This window comes from Aplosporella prunicola (assembly GCF_010093885.1).
Source record: "Aplosporella prunicola CBS 121167 unplaced genomic scaffold K452scaffold_32, whole genome shotgun sequence".
NCBI classification, from domain to species: domain Eukaryota; kingdom Fungi; phylum Ascomycota; class Dothideomycetes; order Botryosphaeriales; family Aplosporellaceae; genus Aplosporella; species Aplosporella prunicola.
In genome coordinates this window covers 112,035-124,156 of record NW_022983560.1, presented here as the reverse complement: position 1 = coordinate 124,156, position 12,122 = coordinate 112,035, and the positions used below count along the sequence as shown (strand labels likewise).

At 58.1% G+C, this 12,122-nt stretch overlaps 3 protein-coding genes across 3 annotated transcripts; 2 read left to right on the top strand and 1 right to left on the bottom strand.

Moving 5' to 3' along the window:
* The first annotated feature begins 3,207 nt into the window (after positions 1 to 3,207).
* Positions 3,208 to 7,680, top strand: K452DRAFT_321925 (uncharacterized protein). Its single transcript, XM_033544448.1, has 3 exons — positions 3,208 to 3,473; positions 3,537 to 5,130; positions 5,181 to 7,680. The coding sequence occupies exons 2-3, from the start codon at positions 3,570 to 3,572 to the stop codon at positions 7,547 to 7,549; spliced, it is 3,930 nt and encodes a 1,309-aa protein (XP_033392948.1). The 5' UTR covers positions 3,208 to 3,473; positions 3,537 to 3,569; the 3' UTR covers positions 7,550 to 7,680.
* Positions 7,681 to 9,035: 1,355 nt separating this feature from the next.
* Positions 9,036 to 10,248, bottom strand: K452DRAFT_302144 (uncharacterized protein; the record flags this gene model as incomplete). The annotated part of the gene is made up of 3 exons (XM_033542549.1): positions 9,036 to 9,535; positions 9,593 to 10,170; positions 10,229 to 10,248. 3 exons carry the CDS (start codon positions 10,246 to 10,248, stop codon positions 9,036 to 9,038), a joined length of 1,098 nt encoding a protein of 365 aa, XP_033392947.1.
* Positions 10,249 to 10,643: 395 nt separating this feature from the next.
* K452DRAFT_321923 (uncharacterized protein) lies at positions 10,644 to 11,975 on the top strand (the record flags this gene model as incomplete). The annotated part of the gene is made up of 4 exons (XM_033544447.1): positions 10,644 to 10,670; positions 10,724 to 10,925; positions 10,982 to 11,242; positions 11,302 to 11,975. The coding sequence occupies 4 exons, from the start codon at positions 10,644 to 10,646 to the stop codon at positions 11,889 to 11,891; spliced, it is 1,080 nt and encodes a 359-aa protein (XP_033392946.1). The 3' UTR covers positions 11,892 to 11,975.
* Between the last annotated feature and the right edge of the window lie 147 nt (positions 11,976 to 12,122).

Here is a 12,122-nt window from a genome sequence, read left to right as displayed (position 1 = left end):
CGTTTGAGTCTCAGCAGACAAAGAATGCAGGCAGGTGCTTTAGCTGGGGTTGGTTGATTGGCGCGTGGCTTTGTCTGTCTGTGGACAATGGCGGCGTGTTTTAGTCTGGTGTTGTTTCTGCTGGCTTTGGCTTAGTTCGCGCTGCTGCTGCTGCGGGCAGGGTGATTGATTGATGGGGGGATTGTGTGTTGTGCTGTGTGGATTGATGATACTGCTGTTTGTGTGGGTGTTTTCCTTCTACCTAGGGTTAGTTGTCTTTTCTTTCACTTTATTCCTTCCTTCCTTCCTTCCTTTCTTTCTTTCTTTCTTTCTTTCTTTCTGCTCTGCTCTGCTTTACTCTGCTCTTCCGCTGCCTTCTGTCTCTATTCTCTAACAGGTACCTACCTACTCCTAGTCTTCTCGCAACCCAACTCACAACTCACCCTCACCCTTCTCATCCCTATCCAAAATAAACACCATAACGCACCCTCCACCCTCACCACTACATCCTCACTCTACATGCATACCTACCTTACATACACTCCGCACTCACACCCTCCCACCCAACACCACACCATACCACAACCACCACCACTAAAACCTCCTGCACAAACCTTACAACACACAGCACCCCAACACCAACACCGACCCCAACCCACACACACACACACACACACACACACACACACACCAAGCACCAGCCAAGCATCCGCCGCACCCCACCGCCGCGCCGTCGCACCACAGCCTGCGCGCACCCGCCTCGCACCCGTCCCGCCGCCGCGGAGGCACGCCAGCCGGGGATTTGGAAGCGCGGGGCACCGCAGCGGACAGCGGCCGAAGGGGCTCGGCTCGGCTCTGCTCTGCTCTGCGAGGCAAGGCATGGCATGGCAAAGTGAGGCGAGGCGGTGCAGTGTACGTGAAGCGTGGCTGCTATTGTATTTATTGTATAGGGGCGGGCGGGGCGCGTGCTGCGTCAGGGCAGGGCAGGGTAGGGAGAGGGGAGGGCAAGGGCAAGGCAATGCGAGACAGGGATGGGCGAGGTCGGGCGAGCTGGGTGGGTTGTGGTGTGAGGGTGGGGAGAAAGGGGGAGGGTAGTTGCTGCGAACGCTCACCGCGTCTGCTTGGTCAGGTTATTGGGGGGTGCGAGTCGGTGTGTGAGACTTAGCTTAGGGAGAGGTCTGTTATGCGGACGCTTGGTTGAGTTGGGCTGCGGGTCTATTTTCAGTGCTGGTGGTGTTGGGTGTCGCAATGCTGCGCGGCGTGGTATTGTCATCACCTTCCACCACCACCACCACAACCCAAATCGCCGCGCGCGCAAACCACCGCACGACGCACGCAAAAATATGACGAGCGGACAGATGGACGGCCAGGCGGACGGGCAGACGGGTGCGAGGACGATGCCATGTACAGTACGTCGTAGCCCGCTGCGCGGACGGATATCGGTGCGCTAGCGGTGCCGGGCTCAAAATAGCAGCGCAGCGCGGAGGGGGTACGTGAAAATAAAGTTTAGGACGGATTTAGGACAGGCGGAGGTGATGGTGGCGGGGGAGCAAGGCAAGGGGGGGAAGGAAGCAAACAAACCGGACGTTGCTGACAGAGCGCGAAAGGCTAGGGGGAAAGCAAACAAACAAACATCTGACGGCGTCGTGGCACATGACGAGAGAATCCAGAACCACGAGGCCACATTTGTGAGATTGAGCGTCGATGGCCGGAAATAAGGACACCAAGAGCGGTGCGAGATCTTCGGATGAAGGTTTAGGAGAATGCTTTTGAAATCCGAAGGCGGTGCTTTGAGATAGCCCCTTTGATGATGGCTGTATAGTGGACAAGCTATATACACTTATTAGCCAGTACTGCCGCAGTCCACTACCTAATATCGACGTCGGAGGTCGGGAAAGGCTACCGTGCATATCTCCGGGTTAATGATTTACGTGCCTGGCCGGGATGGCCAGCTTATAGGCAGACGGGTCGGAGACTGTAGTAACGATGTGACAAGTGTTTCAGGATGCTGTACCGAGAGGTTATTGGGCTCGTTATTGCTCTTTAGCGACAGGGGGTTTATCGAGAGACGCACGGCCCCAGGGACGAGGTCGCTAAAGATGTCTGTTTAAGGAAGCGCGCGATGCCTAACTCACGGCAAGCCGGGAGTGTCGGTGAACTTTAAGGCCATGATTTACCGCTGATGCTTTGCAGATAATCTCCCATTGTAGGTCAAAGTTAAGCGTCCCCGCTGCTTGAAGGCATCGTCGATGGGCAAATTGAGTTGTCGATCAGCTCATTTGCCGAGTCGCTTGCCAGCGACGTATCATTAACCCTTCTCGTCGGCAGAGAGAGTTGGCGAATATTGTCGCCCACACTATACTCGATCGATCGGTAAGTCGAAGCGATAAAACAGGGACGATATAGCGGCCACGTGCGAACTGTAATTCCGCAGCCTTGCAGCCGGTGCTGAGAACGGGTGGCTCGAGCGGCGATGGTGTACGGAGGAGAAGAGACACGTCGGACCGCTCCCGAGGGCTCGCGAATGGGGCTGGAAGACGCAGGCGAGGGCATTCGTATCGCGAGCGAAGTGTAAAAAGAGTGGCTCGCAAATTCGGATGTGTCGCGCAGAAAGCATCGAGAGGGCGGGATTCCAATTTGAGCAGGGCTTTGAGCCTCGAAGATCTCCCGGTGCAGATCGCCGATAATGAGCCAGCCAATGGGAACCGTGCCAGGCTGCAGGCGGGGTCTTTCGGCTCCTTCGGCTCCTTCGGGTCCTGACACAGCTCCTCTTTGACATATTGATGTATTTTGTCACTCCACTCGTCCCCCGATCCAGCCGCTCCACGACAATTTGGCTGGGCCCGAAGCGATTGTAATCGGGGGGGCCAGACTGTCCGCTGCAATGTCATGCGCGAGCGGTTTCATCATTCACCTCGAGTCAAGGTGCCAAGTGCCACTGACGGGCTGCATGTACGTCAGGTCACAGGTGGTGCCCCGGGGGACGGCCTAGCGCGCACAACCAACGAGCGCAGGAACTTGGGAGGAATTGGCATATATGCGGAAAACGGTCTCCTGGGCCGTCATGTCGCAATCCCTCAGAGACGTGCGTTGATTGTCTCGATTGAGTAGAGTAGTCATTGGCCCGCGCGACGTCCGTGTTGAATCTGATCGACACCGGGGTACTCCTCACTGGCTGAAGACCCTCTTCAGCCCCCCGACATCCCACCTCCAGTCTGCCCGCCTTCTCTTGCTTCCTTCTGCACCCCCTCGCTGCCTTGTGACAGTGCCGCGGCCGGCCAGTTACTCGTCCGCCTGAAGCCCTGCAAGCCATGCATCGCTAGCTCCTTCATCCTCCCTCTCGTATCAACCTTGATTGTCGCTCGCTCGCTTTCTTTTTTTGCTTCGTCACTCTCGTTAAACTTCCCCTGTCGCGGGAGCTCACTGTGCGACACCAGCGTCGCGGGTGACTGATCGCCTCTGCTGCCGCGTATTTAGCCCACACCCTGCCATTGGTGAGTTCGAAAAACGAACCAACGACAGTTGCACCTGCGCCTCGGCTGACGCTGGACTGCCAGCCCGCTTTCAATCGCGTCCTTACATCCGCCGGAATGCATCGCACGCCGAGACAGGACAGCAATCCGTCGCCACGCTCCAGCCAAGCCCACAGCGTCACCAGCGACCGACACTCCAGCACCACCAGCAACCTCGCCCACGTCTTCGTGCCCACGCGCATCGCGCCCTCGCCCGCCTACGTCGCCGTCGCCGCCGCCTCGCAGATCGTATCCGACCACCACAATGCGCAGATCATCGATGAGCTGGGGCCAGAAGAAGCCGAATACGCGCCTGCCGAGGTCGCCCTCTTCTCCGATGAAGCTCTCTCGCTGCTCAATTCCTTCCTCGACTCGCTCCTCTACTCCATACTCGCGACGGCGCGTTCGCCTTCCCTCCTCGCCATCAGGCCCGCGGTTCTCGATGTCCTGAAGCCCCGGCTTGCGCGTGAGGCCATGAAGGTCGCGGACGAAGAGCTGTCGGGCCTGCTGGGTGGAGGGGAGGACGAAGAGGAGTTTCCCAACGGCCAGAGTGGTGAGGAATGGAATCTTGAGGCCAGCTTCAAACGGACGCGTCTGCGCATCATGGTCTACACTCGGTTGGGTGAGCTGGAGGACGAGGACGAAGAGCGTTTCCTGGAGCAAGACGAAAGCTTTGCCATGGAGGACGAGGATATCAACCCAGACGCTGGCCTGGTATCTTGGGCCGCCGCCATATTCTTGACTTCCATCATTGAATACATTGCTGAGCAGACTCTCATCGTCTCGGGCCAAGCAGCCTACGTACGCGTCTTGGGCAAGCAAAAACGGAACGGACAGACCCATAACGGAAGCCTTGGACAAGAGGATGTTGAGCGAGTTATAGTCCAGGAATTCGATGTGGAAAAGGTCGCACTGAACTCCGCATTGGGTCGTCTTTGGAGGACGTGGAAGAAATCTCTCCGGGCACCCACCACGCCGCTTTCTGCGCCTCCGGGACGTCTTTCCTTTGGCCGCCAATCGCACCCGATGCCCGCTTCGAGCCATCGTCGGTACAGTATGGGCGACACACCTGAGGATGCCCCAGTCCCAGATGCCGCAGTCCCAGCAATGCCCGAGGCCAAGCATGCTGAACCAGCCATCGCATCGAACATTCCACTGCCGATGTCTGACAATGACGTTTCCGAAATTGAGGCACCCCAACTTGAGGTAATCGAGGCTCCAGCTAAGACCCCGCGTACTCCCACCCAAGCCGCTGGCAAAAGGCCGACCAGCTGGATGCCAGGCGCGATTGGGGCTCCTCCGGCCCGCCCTTCTCGCACGAGGTCGAATTCTTTACCCACGTTCAACGAAGAAATGACCACGAAACGTATGTCGCGCGTTCCTGAATGGCCCTCGACTCCGCCACCTCTTAAATCCAAGAAAGAGCCAAAACATGTGCGCGAGCAGTCCATCAACGATCACAGCCTGTCACCCGCACTTATGGAAAGCTTGCTTCCGGGAGCACTGCCCGGTGCTTTTCCTGCGCCGCCTCCGGTTAGAGCCAAGAGTGTCCTTCGCGAGAACTCACCGTATCGTTACAGCTTGATGATGAGAGGCACTGAGGCCGAGTTGGAAGCTTTGAGGAACAGCCCGCCGTTGAGTATGTTTCCATGTTTTTCGACCCGACCTGTTCGATCTGACACCATATAGGAGAAGTGCAAGAGGGAACCTCAGGAACAAATGGCCAAGTGAACGCAGGACCTGCTCAGGCTGAGAGACCGGCCACTGCAGCGGCGTCCACAGGCAATGGTCTCGCTCAAATATCAGAGAAGTATAGTTCGTCGCCCCGGTCGGCACCGGCCAACGAGCAGGTCGAGGCTGGCAAATGGCAGCAATCCACGCGACCACCGTCCGCACCCGCCCCTGCAGCGCGGAGAAACAAGAGTGAGAAGAGTAGAAATCAACCAACTGTCGTAACGGCCGAGAGCAAAAGAAAGTCTTTCACGCCTAGCCCCACCACTCCGAAGCGTGATATAGAGCCCGCTGCGGTGGCCAGTCGCACTCACTCTCACTCCACGAACAACTCGTCCTCTTCTTTGCAAAAGGCTCCAGCAGACCCATCAACGGCTGCGGCTTCGACGCTCGCGCAGAAGTCAACGGAGAGCATGCGTGCTCGTGCAGAGGCATACGCGACAGAGCGTGCGGCGCTGCAACGGGTCTCTTCCGTCTCTTCGGCGGGCACGTCGATCCTCCATGCCTCTCATGGATCGGAATCAAGCCTGGGCTATAGGCGCAACGGCGGACTCAGTCCAGACATGACCGAGGAAGACCGCATGAAGGCGTTCGACTCGCAGCTGGCGGGCGGCGACACAGTGTATTACACACTGACGCCGCATCGCATGCGGGAAGGGACTCCAGAGCCCGGGCAGGTCATGGATGAGGCAAAGGTGATGGAGTCTCCAAGTTCAGGCTCAGGCGCTAAGGCCATGGGTTATCCGCGCGTGCTTGCCGGCGAGGCAACCGCACGATCCAGCTCATCTAGGGCGTCCAGCAAAAGGGGAATGAGCAGCAATGCGGATCGGAGCTTCTTCGACCCCGAGGACACGTGGGAGAAGGAGCGTAAGGCTCCTCGCCCGACTCCCATCAACGATTCCAACAACATCTACTCGCGAAGCAAGCTACTACCCAAAGAACCTCGCGTCCAGACAGATCCGACCTTCGACTTACGCGACTTCCTCCTCTCGACCACGCCTGTTGGCAAGCCCATCAGCAGACCTCCCATCACGGCGCCGCCCAAGTCTGCTCCCTCGGAGGCGACAACTGGGCGAACTCGAGCTGGGAGTCTCCTCTCCAGATCTCATAAGACGTCCCGAAACAATTCGGTTAGCGGCGTTTCATCCCAAAACGCATTTGGTAAAGGAAGCTCGGGCCTTCAATCACCGAAGAAGCACCTCGAACCGAGGAGCCCAGCCGGCCCGAGTCATATCGACAACGACCTCATCGATCTTATCCGTCAGGGCCCACCCGGTGCTCCAGGCAAGCGCATCCCTAAAACCGTAGCTCCCTTCCGCGATACCATGGATTCGGATCAACTGGAATTGTACGCCAGCACTGTACCATCCGAATTTTCCCAGAACACGAACAACTCGCGTAGCGGCCTGCTCCCACCTCAAAGGACCAGCCAGCCAGCCTTCAGCGGAGAGCCTCAATCCATTTCCGGCAGCATGTCATCCTCAGGACCTCCCGATGTCACCGTCAAGCGGCCCAAGAAGCGTCTCGACCCGTATGCCATCCCTTCAGACGACGAGCTGGAGGCAGAACTCGAGGCGATGGAAGAAGAAGACGATGACGACGACCTGACGGCATTGCCACCCAACAACCACATGGGCATCGGAGCGCCTCCGGCCAGTCCTCCCGCGTCACCTCCGAACAAGGTCACCGGCGCCGCGGCTGCGCCTAACAGCATCGGTGGCGCCGCCAAGCCGGCCCGCGGCATGCAGAGCATGGCCGACTTTTTGGCGTCGGAGCCGCCGTCGGGCGTGACGACCAACGCGCCCGTCTTGCCTTTCCATCTCAGCGAAGAGACGATTAAGAAGATCAAGGCGGGCGGGAGCGCGACATCGCCCGAAAGCATCGGCAAGGCGCCGCCGAGTGCGCACAGCGCGCGCACGGCACCGACGATTAAGACGACGGGCTCTGTGATGACGAACAACACGTCGGGGGCAACGATGAAGTCGCCAGCTTCGACGTTCTCACCCATGCCGCCCGTTGCGCGTAGGGGCACCGGGGCCTCGGGCGCGTCGTCCTTGGGAGGACCGTTCGGCGGGCCGGTTGGCGGCAGCGCGAGTTCGAGCGCGAGGGCGCGCATGGCGGGGCGGGATGCGCGCATGGGCGACGGCGAGGACCGTGGCGGCTTGTCCGAGATGGCGGATTTCTTGAAGAACTCGGGCCCGCCGCCTAGTATGGCGCAGGATGAGAAGCCGCTGCCGTTTATCAAGCTCGGTAAGGACGGCATGCCGATTGATCCGGCGGCGCCGTCGTCGGGGAAGAGGAGCTTTACGAGGTTTTGGCGGAAGTAGGGGTGTGATGTGTGGAGTGAGGTGGGGATGGAGATGGGAGATGAGGGATGAGCTCGCTCAGCGACATGCACGCACGTTATGGGCGACTGGGTGTTTTTTTTTTTTTTTTTCGTCGTTTTCATTCCGATTTTGCATTTCCTTGGGTCTTACTTAGTTTAGTTCCCTTCTTCTTTTTCTCTTACTTTGTCAGCGTGGTATCCTGGATCGGACGGTCGGTCTGCTCTGCTTTTTTACTCTTTGTTGGTTGTCGCAGCTACTTATATCCCATTTCCTTGCCTCTCTCTCTTCCTCTCTCTCTCTCTCTCTCTCTCTTTCCCTCTCTCATATTCTCTTTTGAGAAAAGGAGAGAAACAAAAAGCTCTCGCAACAAAACTCTCGCAATCTCAATGCTCAATCGCCCGACTGGTTCGGGCTTCGTACTCTTACGTACCTACTACCTACTTTTATTGCTACTCGTAGTGTTTGTTGTGTTTCTTTGAAGGTGGTGATGGCGGTGGTAGTGGCGCAGAAGAAGAAGAGGAAGTAGTAGAAGAAGAAGAAGAAGAAGGAGAAAAAGAGTGACGACGTATTCATCATCCATTCATCCATACATATATACCTACTGGGCGCGCGTGTGGACTTAGCTTGCTTGGTTGCTTGGTTGCTTGGTTGTCTTGGCTTGATTACTTGGCTACTTGGTTCCTCGGTTACGTACTCCTTAGTACCTTATCGTGCTTCAGGCTGAGACGCGGTTCCGTCAGTTGTCGTTTCCTCGGTGGGTGGGTGTTCGTGCGTACATGCGTGATATCACAAAACGGCGGGTAGAGGCGGCGGTGGCGTTGAGTGAGTGAGTGAAGGAGAGAGGTGGGGTGGGTGTGGGTGTGGAATACCCTTTTTCGTTTTCGTTTTCTTTTTCTATTCTTATCCTTACTTTGGGTGGATGGATGGGTGGTGGTTGGCTTGGCTTGGTCTTAGCCTCTTGGGCATAGAGGGGTTGCGGTGTTTGGCTTTGTTTGTGTGTTAGTGGGCTGCGTAGGACTGTATGGACATGGTATGGTGCTGGCGCTCTGGATATACCACTGGCCGCGTTCGTTGTTTTGCCGTGGTCTTTAGAGGTCGGGACTTTGTTGTGTTATGCTGTGTTATGGGTTGGGCTGGGATGGGATGGGATGGTAGACGGGGCGGAGATGTACTGATGATGGATTGGCGGGGTTTGCGTAGAGGTGTTGCGGGGTAGATTGGTAGAGGTGTTTGTGTATGTGTATGTGAGTGGCTTGTTGGGTTGGATTGTGTTTGGTTTATTTGATTTATTTGATTTTCTTTTCTTTTATTTGATTGGAGTGGCTAATTGGTTGGGCTGTAGGTACTCTATGTACTCTACAACGTCGTTGGCTCAATGGCCAAGCGGGGGCGGGGCAGGTGGCTTGTAAAAGTAAGATAGGAGACTCTACAAACGCACATCTTTCATTGACTGCACACCTAAACAGGCGCGTCAACATCACCACCCCTACTCCCGACCCACCAGCCTCTTAACCCCCTCCTCAGCATTCCTCACGCCCTCCTCAAACTTCATCCCCTTGGCCAAACTGGCCGCCTCCACGTACCGTCGCCTCGCCTCCGCCACCCGTCCCTGCATCTCCGCGAACTCGCCCAGGTTGTGCGTCGCGGTTGCGCACGCCATGTCGCACTCCTCGGTGCGGTCTGGGGGCGCGATGCCGGACGCCAGATTCACGGCTTTGGTGGCCCAGAGCCGGGCCTGTTCCACGAGGGCTTGCGTTGTGGGCAGGGCGGGCGTGGTGGCGGCTTGCTTGCGAGAAGCGCCTGAGGCGGGGTTGGGGGCTGTGCTGGCGAAGCCGGGTGGCGGCCGTTGCTGCGAGAGTGAGATGGCGAGGTTGTTCATGAGCGTTGCTGCGTGGCAGGATTTCGGGGGTGCGTGGGTCAGGGCTTGCAGGAAGAGGGGCGTGGCGAGGTAGTGCTGGTTCATTTCCTCGTAGTGGTGCGCGAGAGCTGCGGGGCGTTAGCGGGGTGATCGTGTTTGTGTGTGAGTGTGGGGTTAGGACGCACCCTCCATGCTGGCGCCCATTTCCTCGTCGGTGATCCAGTCACCCTCGCCCTCCTTGACGCCGTCTTTCTCGCGCCTGGCCTTCTCCTTCAACGTCGTCTCCACGGCGTAGACGAGCGATTCCTCCGCCTTCTCACGATTCTGTATAAACTCGTTGGAGTACAGATCGCCGAGCTTGACGCTGATGCCGATCGTCTTAGCGAGCACGCGCGTGCGCTTGCCATCGTTCCAGTGCTTATCGCCAAGCGCGTCCATCCAGCGCAAGCAGTCGCGGCGCACAATCTCGAGCAAGTCAATCGCGCGCTGGTGGTTCTGCATCTTCTCGAAGAACGACGCGAGCTGGAACTTGACGCCTAGAATCTCGTCGCTGAACGGGTCCATGCCAATCTCATCTGCGACCTGCAGCGCTTGCCGGTAGTACTTGACCACATCCTTTGGCGACAGCGACCGCTCCTGGCTGAAGTACAGCGCGCGCCGCAGCTTTATGGCGACTGGCTCCGGGAAGTTGTGGAACACGCCCACGACGTAGTGTTGGTAGACGTATGGCGCGTAGAGGTGCACGGCGAACCCGAACAGGATGCTGGTGGGCGGCGATGTCAGCGCGCGCGGGGATGATGCTTCGAGGCGGGATTTGTTACCAGGCCGTGGCCAATGCCATGGTGAATGGATGGCGCTTGAAGAGCACCTTGGCTCCCTCGACGGTTTTGGATGCATGGCGTCGGCCAGTGTGTTGTCCGGAGTGTCTCGGCAGGCGCGGGCGGGCGGGGAATCTGGCAAAGTAGCGTACGGGCTGCGGACGGGCAGAGGAGAGATTGGCAGAGAGGTTGCGCAGAGAGCGGGCCGAGGCCCTGCACGCGGCTCTGGAGAACATGGCGGGTTTGGAGCAGTGGTTGATGGGGTGGTTGCGCGCGAAGTTTGACGTTGACGACCAAAGCGCGATGGCATAGGGCTGAAGCGCGCCGAACCCTGTTGGTTGCGTCATGCATAGCATCGGCCGCCTCGTCTTTTGGCCCAGCACCGCTCCAATAAGAAAGCAAATCCCACCACACCAATATGTGTGGGCGCTACGCCTCCTACCAGGTCAGTTGCTGTGCCGGGCGTCTCGGAGCCAATGCTGATGCGGGCACGCACAGCGGCCTGCAGAGGTTCGTCGCCAGCTCGAGCAAGCTCACATGCTCTCCGAGGAAGCTCCCGACGATCACGACGTTCGCCTCACTTACAACTTCGCCCCGGGCAATCGTGGCCTCGTTTACAGGTCATCTGTCCCAGATGGCGGGGCCCCGGACGTAGACGCGCCCGCAAAGCAAACATACAAGCTGCAGGTCATGAAATGGGGTAGGTGATAATCTAATGCACTATCAGAACCCTTGCTTGACGATAATTGACGCCAGGCCTGGTCCCTTCTTGGACCAAGCGCGCTCCGGACTATGGCTCCATGCTCAAAACAATAAACTGCCGCGACGACTCTCTGCTGGAGGACCGCGGCCTGTGGAACTCAATGAAACATCGTAAGCGGTGCATTGTCGTCTGCCAGGGATTCTACGAGTGGCTCAAGAAGAGCGGTGGCAAGGAGAGGATCCCGCACTTTGTGAAGCGCAAAGATGGCCAGCTGATGTGCTTCGCCGGCCTGTGGGACTGCGTTAGATACGAAGGTTCGCAGCGCATGAACGCAAGGCCAGGCTGGCGGGTCCGTTGACGTACGCGCGCGCAGGCTCCGAGGAAACCCTCTACTCCTACACCATCATCACCACCGTCTCCAATCAGCAGCTCAAGTTTCTCCATGACCGCATGCCGGTCATCTTGGACAACGGCTCCGCAGCCCTCGGCGCGTGGCTTGATCCCGGCCGCCGCGAGTGGGACAAGGAGCTCCAGGCGCTGCTCGAGCCGTACGCAGGAGAGCTCGAGTGCTACCCGGTCAGCAAAGACGTGGGCAAGGTGGGTAACGACTCGGCATCGTTCATTGTGCCGGTGGACAGCAAGGAGAATAAATCCAACATAGCCAACTTCTTCACGCAGGAAGGGAGCAAGGAGGAAAAGGCGACGGAGCAAAAGGCAGAGGCCGAGAAAGGCGGTAAGGTTGAGGGCGAAGGGGGCGAGGCTCGTGGCACGTCAGATCAGTATGGCACGGAGGACAAGATGCCGTTGGCTCTGTCCCCGGATTCTGGTTGCAAGCGCGGCGTCAAGCGAGGGCACTCACCGCATAGCAAGGCGAGCAAGATGAGCAAGGCGAGTAAGGCGAACAAGGCGAGCAAAAGCGCGGGCGACGGCAGCCAGAAGATCACGGCCTTTTTCGGAAAATGAAGGGCGAAGGATTGATTGGCATGAAGAATACTGGTAGTGGCGCGGGTGACACGACACGCTGTATAGTTATTATAAGACTCGGACACAAGCGGACATGGACGGCGCGTGGCGGACGCGCGGAAGCTCCTCCGCCGTCCAAGCGCGGGATTCCGCGTGCATGGCTGCCAGACTCCTCTGCATTGCAACTAACTGCGCGTCCCGAGTCAGCCTTCGTTTTTTTTCCGTCGCCAG

What these genes read in the sequence shown, in the direction of transcription:
- K452DRAFT_321925 (XM_033544448.1), top strand. Translation starts at nt 3,570, where the DNA reads ATGCATCGCACGCCGAGACAGGACAGCAATCCGTCGCCACGCTCCAGC. An exon ending in GAGGAACAGCCCGCCGTTGA is followed by an intron (nt 5,131 to 5,180) that starts GTATGTTTCCAT and finishes GACACCATATAG; the next exon opens with GAGAAGTGCAAGAGGGAACC.